We start from the raw sequence: 9,126 nt of genomic DNA on the forward strand, positions 1-9,126 counted from the left end.
TCCACCATTTCTGTTCCTTCTAATAAAATACTGTTTCTATTAATCCAGAAGAAACAGCATTTGTTAAAATTACTGCCCACCAGATGGGCATGGTGTGCTGTATTCCTGCCAGCCTGTCACCAACAACTGTGATCTTATCTCTGCCTCCTGTGCTGGTGTCACACAGGAAAAGAAAGATGTACTAGTTGCAATAGCAAGGAATAGCAAGGAAGGTTTCAAGAAAGCCAGACTAGTTGCAATAGCAAGGAAAGTTTCAAATATGTCCTTATGGTCAGGCAAGCTATGGGAGATTTACTTAAGACAGGAGGCACAAGATCAGACATGTCTATCACCTACGCCTGTGTTGAGTCATTCTGGTCCATGCTGCTAAGTCAAGAATAGTCTGCCAAGAAGCAACTAAGATCCTTTTCTCTTTCAACACACAACTACTTTGCCAAGAGAGGGGCCTAGCAAGAACCTTTATCCAAGCCAAGGCATCAACTTCTGGCAGTTTCAACGAGCTCATCAGGTCCAGAAGTTTTTCCGAGCACATTGACACCACTATGTCAGCAAAAAAAGAACAAACATTCACAGAACCAAACATGTTTCAACAAAGTCATAGCTCTCACACAGATTGACTGGAACTGCAAGAAGAAAACCATCCCCCTTTAAGCTTATATATGAAACAGAACTGTCTTTCCATGTGGGCTGTGGAAGAGACAGTTCAGAACTGTCTTTCTTGTGTTGTGAATGGCTCAACCCTGGCGGTCTTCAAGGCTATGATGGACAATGCCTTGAGCAACCTACTCTAGTGGGACGTGTCTCTGCCCTGGGAGGGTCGGGTCTAGATGAACTTTCATGTCCATTCAATCCCTTAACATTATGTGACTCTACAGTGGTTGGCAAAATTTTAGCTACAATTACCAAGGCAACTGTACAATTTACAGTTGTAATGACAGTTAACTTCCACTGCTCCAAGAAAAGGCTACATTAAAATATATTGGATGCTAATTCCGACACCAGAATAGCACCAATATACAATCTTCAATATACAAGAGTACCCAAAACCTTAAGAAAAAAGCTAACTCTTCCTTTTGGTTATACTGTTCTCCATTCATATACAACTAAGCATTTAAATATCACAACCTCATACCCCTCCTCCAAGAAAAAAAAAAAAACAAACTAAAAACAAAAAACCCCAAACAAACAAAAAAAACCAAAAACTAAACCAAACCTCAGAAAATAAGCAAAAGCTAAATTTACTTCCCTTTTAAAATTCACTTCATAGGTACATAGTTTTCTCCACTTACATCAGCTCTGCTTCCCTAAGAGGCACATGGTGCTTTCTACAGTGACCCCACCTCTTCCCATATCTTCTTTACCTTTTATCTCTTGCTCTGAGGAGAAACAGCTCACATGTTAATAATGATCAATATTGAAGAAGAAAATTTAATTGGAATATTGTATACTCTTTTTTCCCCTCCACTAAATCAATAAAGACTCAGGGTTTTTTTTACCTAATCAGCTTTCAAATTTGGTTGCAGTCAACCAAGGAACGCAAATGCATGACTCTAGGAAGCAAGTAAGAAATGGAAAAACTCAAAAAATAAAAGCAAGACACCTCAGGACAACATAGGTAGTATAAATTTGGAGTACACGTCCTTATTTTGAATAGTAGTCACAAGGAAACACAGCATCTCTCAAGGAAACAAAATCATACAAGTCAGATGAGGATGTTTAAAAAAAAAAAATTATCCTTCAAGAGAGAAAGCACCCCTACTACTTCTTCCCAATTCCGTATTTCTAACACAATCTAGTTTTTAAGGCACCACAATAGCTTGCTTCCAGTTTCTCAAAGTCTCTGTGGAAATGAAGCTACCACCAGCTCTCACCACAGAGACTGCTGAAGAATCCTCAGCATAAACATGAGTGAGAAAATAGCCAGTGCTGCACATTCTATAATTTATTCTAAAGTGCATTATTATATTAAGCTACTGATGTAAAGAAGCCTACCACTAGGAAGTTCTTTAATCATAAGTGCAGCAGCTGCTGCAGCAGTGGATGAAACTCTTGAGTACTTAAACCAAGTACTAACCGGCTTTTGAATTAAAGACGATGCTGGTTTCATTTGAAATTAGCTCTGAAGATAAACTGTCCAGGCTGGTAAAGCCAGCCTATACAGTGTTTATCCCTGCTAGGGCAGTTCAAGAGAGTACAACATGCATCATAAGACCTTCATTACCTAAATTTTCCTTAATAGCTTAGTTTAGAGATGAGGCACAGATTAGCTGAATTGGCCAAGCTGTCCTTAATACAAGCCTGTCATGGCTTGTACCTACAACTAAGCCAGCAACTAAATGCCATGCAGATGCCCTCTCACCCCATCACACCTCGCATTCCCCACCCCATCCCCCAGGCAGGGCTGTGCTTCAACCCTGAGGCAGTCAGTTCCAGGTGTACTTGACACCTCTCCAAGTGAAAGTGAAGTGTGGCCTACACTCTGCTGCCAAAGGCATTGAGAAAAATGCACTAACAATATCAGTTGTGGCAGCACTTGGCTGCCTTTGATTCCAGCTGTTATTGAAGTCCCAGCATGTCCAGTACAGCAGCACTTAGAGATGGCAGGACTTCATCAGGCCACAAGAGTCTACTGTCAGATGCCACTCTCCCTTTGACTTGACTGCTTATATGGTACTATCTGATGGTAAGTGGGTCATGCTGATCACTCCTTGGCTCTGGAGTTGACTCATCAGCTTCTGGGTGAGAATCATGGTCTCTGCTGGTGCTAGACAGAGACACCAAAAGGCCACTGTTACCCTTTAGGCCCTTGAAATGTACTCTCCTGAGGTAGCCTGTGCCTCTGGGGCCATCAAAGTAAGTTGCTTTTGCCACTCATTCCCAGTCAGGCACACTTCTGCCTCCAACAGTCAGCTACTGGGATGCGCTTGTGACTCCAAAAGTACAAATGGGTTTGTTATAGCTTGACTCTGCACTGCTGTCTGTTAGAGCCTTATATACACCCATGGATCTGACATGACAGGTCATCAGATCCACAGAGTCTAATAAACATGACTGTCCCTCTCCTCTACCTAGCTGGAGCAGGGCCCCTCCACTCCTGGTCACTGGAGTAAGTCCACTTACTTCATATAAAGAAAATGAGATTAGCATTTCTTTCCAAAAAATCAGGAGTAAGATAAGACCTTCCACTCTGGTAAACCGCCCACTGGAGACTGCAAGAACAACTTTCCTGGTAAAAAAAAACATTTGGGATTGTTTTTCTCTACAACTCAGGTACCAATGTCTCTAGGGTTGAAGGCAGGTTATCTATCCCACTTTCTCATGTCTGCTCTGTGATCCCTCAGATAAAAACACAGAGCAACCCACTGTGTCTACCCTCTACATCCTCCCTCTCGAGCAAAGAACACTTACTCTTAATAGCAGATACTGGGCGATACAGATGGGAAGTAGGATCTGTCTTTTTTATTTGTTGCTGGAACTTCTGGAACAGTTTTTCCCATTTCTCAGTGTTTCTACAGCAAAGTCCATAGGAACTCAGTATTGCCATAGCTGACAAGCCACTTTGCCCACCACCACTGCCTCTTTGTCTCTTCAGCTACCCAGCTTTGTCTCATTACCATCAATAAACTGGCATACAACAATGGTGCGTGGTGTGCTCCACTCATATTACCACCCCTGTGGGTCATGCACACTGGATTTCACCTGGATCTGCGAGCAACTGCACATTGTTTTGGTCACAGTAAATTACCTCTATCATGGCTGATTCCCTTGGGTACCAGACATGGTGGGTCCACTAGTCTGGGTGGCATGTAACATTTCCCTTGATACCTCTCCTTCACACTTGACAGGAGTCACCTCCAGAGGCTGATGACTTGTATTCTTTTCTTAACTGCCTTGATAATGCCCCCTTCTGTAGAAAGAAATCCCAACTGCTTCTTTACTCTAAAATTCCAGGCTACTTGCCCTGTTACTGCAGCACCAAAGCAGGCAGGTAACAATGTGCTCATCTAGAGGATGGGTGAAGTCTCTTCACACGTTCCAGTTCCACAGTTCACTCAGAGATAAGGTATTGAATTGTTGTCTCTTTTCTGTCGTTTTCCCCTGCTCTTGCAATAGCCCTGCTTCACCCTACTTTACTATAAGCTGACTTCTGTGTCCATTTCTTCTTGCTTATATGAATGACTGATACCTGTAAGGGTTGCTCCAGCTGCAGCGTCCATCAATGGAGTTAGAGCCTGTCACCTTCTTGACACATTTAAAGACCTCCTCTTCCTCTGATGGTACTGAGTAGGACTTTCCCTTCATGAAGCCATACTTGCTCTGACTGATACATGCATTGTATTTGGATGTTTTTCAGTAATTCCCAGAATAATCTTTTCCACACTTTAACTGGTCACTGAAGTGAGACTGAGTAGTTTCCAGGAACACAACTGAGAGTCCCTTCTCTTCAGAATATGCTAGCCAGATTGTAATTTACTGGGACCTCTCCAGATTCCCAAGACCATTCAAAAATCATTGAAAGAGATCTTGTGATGAATGACATCATCCAACTCTTTTGAGTACTCTTGGATGAATCCCATCAGGCTCCACAGACTTCTGGGGATCCAGCTACTTTTTCATCCTCATAGCCATGGTTCTCCAGCTTAGGGTGCTGGGACACGCTTAGCCCATTTTCAGTGTTGACAAGAGAGGCAAAGAAAGCGTTACACATCTCTGCCTTGTCTATGTCCCTGCTTGTGAAGTGATCATCCTCATCCTGTAATGGGCCAATGTTATTTCTGCACTGCCTTTTGCTACTGATGTATCAAAGGACAAAACCTTTGTTCTGACAGTCCTGGCCATCTTCAACTCTAGCTGAGCTTTGAAGACACAGATTTACTCCTTACAATGTGCAGCAGCATCTCTGTATTCTTCCTATGTCACTAATACAACAAATGCTTTTAACAATTTTTTCTAACATGTTCTAGTCAGATTTTTTATTACCTGAACTCATTACGCCTCCTATTTGACACAAGAAAAAGACTGTCCTGGTTTAACACCAGTCAGCAACCAAGTATCACATAGCCACTCATTTGTTCTCCTCTCTTGCCAGTGAGACTGGAATAAGATTGGGCAGAAAAGGTAAAATCCATGGGTTGAGACAAAGTTTAATAACAGAAATAAAGTAAAATTAATAATAATAACAACAGTATAGAAAGGGGGAAAGAGAAGGGAATAAAAACCCAAGAGGAAGAAGTAATCGACAATACAATTTCTCCCTGCTGCTGACTGATACCCAGACAGTCCCCAGACAGTGACTGGCCCCTCCCAGCCAATTCCCCCCAGCTTATATATTGGGCATGATGTTCAAGGGTATGGAATATACAGGCCACCCACGCTGGCCATGGTCCCTCCCAGATTCTTGTGCACCTGGTTGCTGGCAGCGCGTGAGACATTGAGAAAGTTTTTGGTTTAGGGTAAGCACTACTTCACAGCAACTAGAAATCAGTTATTCAAAGGATGCTCATACTAAATCCAAAACACAGCATTGCACCAATTAACTCTATCCCAGCCAAAGTCAGGACAAAACCTCAGAGTCTACCACAGCAAGGGCACCAAATCACCTTCAGATCCATAAATAATCCTTAGTCCAGCTCCCTTCAGCCAAGCAAGGAATTATTTTATCATCTAAATGCTTCTTGATCATAAACCCTTCTGTCTAGCCACAACCTTCAGATGCACAAGGACCTCAATTGGGTTTGTGGGTTAATTTTTTTTTAATTGATAGGGAATCCCCAAGTAACCAACTAAGCTGGCTTTAAGACTTTGAAAAACCAGGGCAGCAAAGAGTGAACTTAATGGGAAGAAGATCTGGACCGCTATTTTAAGTAATCTTTAGACAGTTGGGGGGGGTAATGGGAAAAGGGTGAATGGGGAGAAGAATTAAAGTTTTGCTTGAAGACTGTCCAGTGGCTGGGAATGCTGCTTTGCCCTTAACATCTAGGACATATATCTATATATCTGTCCTAGATTTCCAACTCATTCCAAAGGAATACCAGTGTGAATTATTTTAGGGGGTGAATTCAGTGTCATATAACGGTTTAAGTGTTGATGGTATATCAGGTTTGAGTTTCAGGTTTTCACAACGGGCCACACCACAGGTGAACACTTTGATCACATAGTAATCAGGAAACTGCTTCCTAGTAGAGAATGACCACAAACACACTTCAACACCACAGAAGCAACACTGTACTCAGGAAAATCCTGGGTTTAACAGCTATTTGTTTTCCCAGATGGCATACCCATAACACTGTCTTATTTATACAGCCTCTTAGTCTTAGGTCTCTGGTTTCTCTTGGTGGGTTTCTTTTCTTTTAAATAAAAAAATATCAATGGACTAATACACTTATGGTAGTAAAAATAGAAATAAAAAAAAATCCAAAGCTTTATTTACACTTCATGCCGTTTTCTCACTGTTCCCTCCAAAAAGCCACAGCTGCAGCCAATGAGACAAAAATCGGGGGGGGGGGGGGGGGGGGGAACGAAAAAAAGAAAAAGGAAAAAAAAAACCAAACAAAAAACAACCCCCAAACAAAAACTTCATGGTATCTGGCACTTCCTTGAGCTGCAGGAAGCATCAGGAAAAATACAAATTCTATTCAGGGACAGACTACAGCAGGGGGCAGCTACCTGGTACCTTATGCTTGGACTTTAGAAGAAGGTTTCTGGCTGGTCTATGTCCTGTTAAGTAGGAAACAACTTCAAGGTTTAGCTTAACATATTCCTCTTCAAAACTTCAGGGGAGAAGAAGCATTCAAAAGTCCCTGCAAAGCAAAATTCTATGCTAAAAGCTATGTTCATATAGTACTAAGCATGCACACTTAAATCAGGAAGCAGAGCTCCCATCTGCCATGTTCTATGTAAACAATACTATTTAGATGCATGTAGCTCATAAAAAAAGTCTTATAGAGGTGTTCTGCTACCTCTATCACAGCCAGTGCAAAGACCAAAAAAAAAGCTAAGGCACTTAAAAAAAATACCACGTGCAGAAAATCACAACAAGCTTATTAGTAAAGAGACTATACTGAACATATACTGTCTACACTGACTGGGCAAAGACAGTCTACAGTGATCTAGATAATTTTTCTTACAAAAGCAGTGACCATCCCCAAGATAACCATGTGCCCTCTCCTCCTGAACTCTGGAATCTGACCAGGAAAAATCGAAGTACTTTCTACATTACCACTACAGGTCTGTTTCAGACTCCAAAGAATCAAGCACTAAGCAAATCAGACATGCAAAAAGCATGGGATCTTTTAGGGTTATACTGAGAAAACTAGACTTTTTGCAAGGTATTGCTCAAATAACACCTCTTTCACGGGCTTTTATGCCTACCTTTTCATTTTTTATTTTTTGCATGGCAGCTTCTGTTTCTCAAAAAAAAGCATTAACATTTAACACTAAACTCACTGAAGTATATTCTTTCCTACTGTTCATACAGAACAGCTGGGCTACAACAAAGTTGCTGAATACCTGTTTCAACAGCTGTGCATTCCGACTATTTGCTGAGAGAGCTGCAAGAACTAGCTAATAACTTTTTTCTCCCTACTCTGAAAAAAAAAAAAAAAATCTCAGCTTCAGAGATGACTTTATCATTTTGCTGTGATTCACTCTGGTATACAATGGTATTCAAGCATTTCACATTCTCTTCACTGCTGCCACATATAACCTTAGGAAGTAAAAACCTTCACAGCATGCTCTGAAACACAGGCTAATATATATTCCCATTCCCTAACCAAAAACAAGCTAGTTCCACTGAACTACACAGCATATCAAATCCCACGTAGACATTAGTCACTTGCCACATCGTACAAAACACTGCCACACCTCAAACACTGGGCACTGAAAAAAGACCAAACGTATTAAGTACTCATTCATAAAGCGTCTTGAGCAAAATTTGGGCAGACTTGCCTTGCCAACCTTCCGGAAGAAGCTACTGGATGCATGCAACACTGAAATCGTTCAGTCTAGACTGTGCAGTCAAAAATCAAGTCTATAGTCCCACAAGCACCTGCCAGACTGCATGTATCTGTGTATCTGGGTATCTGCACGCTCCAGTTAAAACTGCCTCAGTTTGGCTGTACCATTGTCAAAAGCTCATCTAGGACAACACTTTCCAATCACCAGTTTCTGAGAGGTGTTGTCAAGGAATCCTGCTACCGTGCTCTCTTACACTGACGGTGTAACAAGGAAAATCTTCAAGTTCAAGGGATCGTTTGAAGGGATTTCTGTCTGGGCTGTTTGAACGACCTTTAATAAAACAACGCCGAAATTATAAACGCATCTTACACAAACAGTTCTGACCAACTGCATCTCCCAGGTAGAGAAAGTGCCCATGGAAGACCCCAAGGACCCGGGGCCCCCTCGGACGCCCCGAGAGCGCGGCCTCGGCCAGTGTGCCCAGCCGGGCTGGCCGCTGCCCGCACACCTGGCCCCGGGCGCGCCGGGAGGGACGCGCACCGCAGCGGCGGCGCGGCACGCTCGCACAGAGCGGAGCAGGAGCTGGGGTTAAAGAAAAAAATAAAGATTAAAAAAAAAAACAGGAAAGAAGGAAAAAAAATATAAGGGAAAAAGAAAAAAAAGCAAATTAGGGGGATGCGGCGAGGGGCCGCTTGCGGCCCCGCTGCCGGGACAACTCTCCCCAACTCCAGGCGACGGACTCGCCCCTAGACCGGCGGTCAGGCCTGCCCCTGTCCTGTCCGGCCGCCTGCCCATCAGCCCCCATCGAGGAGCAGGTGGGCGACCGGGACGGCCGGTGCAGAGAAGCCCCTGCCCACATCACCCCGCCGCCACCGCGCCGGCGGGGACGGCCGCTCGCTGCCCGCACGCCCGGAGCCCCTCGGCAGTAGCCCTCCGTCTACCTCCTCGCCGCCGCCGCCGCTCTCCTCCGTGCCGTTTCCTACGCTCGCCATGTTCCCTCTCCGCTGCCCGCCGCGAGAGATCTCTGCGGCCGCCGCGCGCCGTCCACTGCTCACAGCCCAGCGGCGGTGCCGCCCCACGCCCTTCCTGGCCGCCCCCGCTCGATCCGGCCCGGTCTGGCCCGGCCCCGCCGCTCCCGCCCGGTCCGTCCGGGGCCGCGCTCGCCGCCTC

General features: G+C 44.2%; 1 protein-coding gene across 2 annotated transcripts in view; it reads right to left on the minus strand.

Moving 5' to 3' along the window:
- The window catches only part of TTC39B (tetratricopeptide repeat domain 39B), a 77,885-nt gene that overhangs the window by 68,425 nt on the left and 334 nt on the right, over positions 1-9,126 (minus strand). The window contains exon 1 of one of the 2 annotated variants that reach the window (XM_064404792.1): positions 8,898-9,086. The exons of the other annotated variant lie outside the window; for it this stretch is intronic. Coding sequence (XP_064260862.1) covers positions 8,898-8,948 — 51 coding nt within the window. The 5' untranslated portion in view covers positions 8,949-9,086. Of the gene's footprint in view, positions 1-8,897; positions 9,087-9,126 lie in introns of those variants that run through there. 2 annotated transcript variants of the gene reach the window in all.

Source organism: Passer domesticus, chromosome Z (genome assembly GCF_036417665.1).
Source record: "Passer domesticus isolate bPasDom1 chromosome Z, bPasDom1.hap1, whole genome shotgun sequence".
Classification (NCBI taxonomy): Eukaryota; Metazoa; Chordata; class Aves; order Passeriformes; family Passeridae; genus Passer; species Passer domesticus.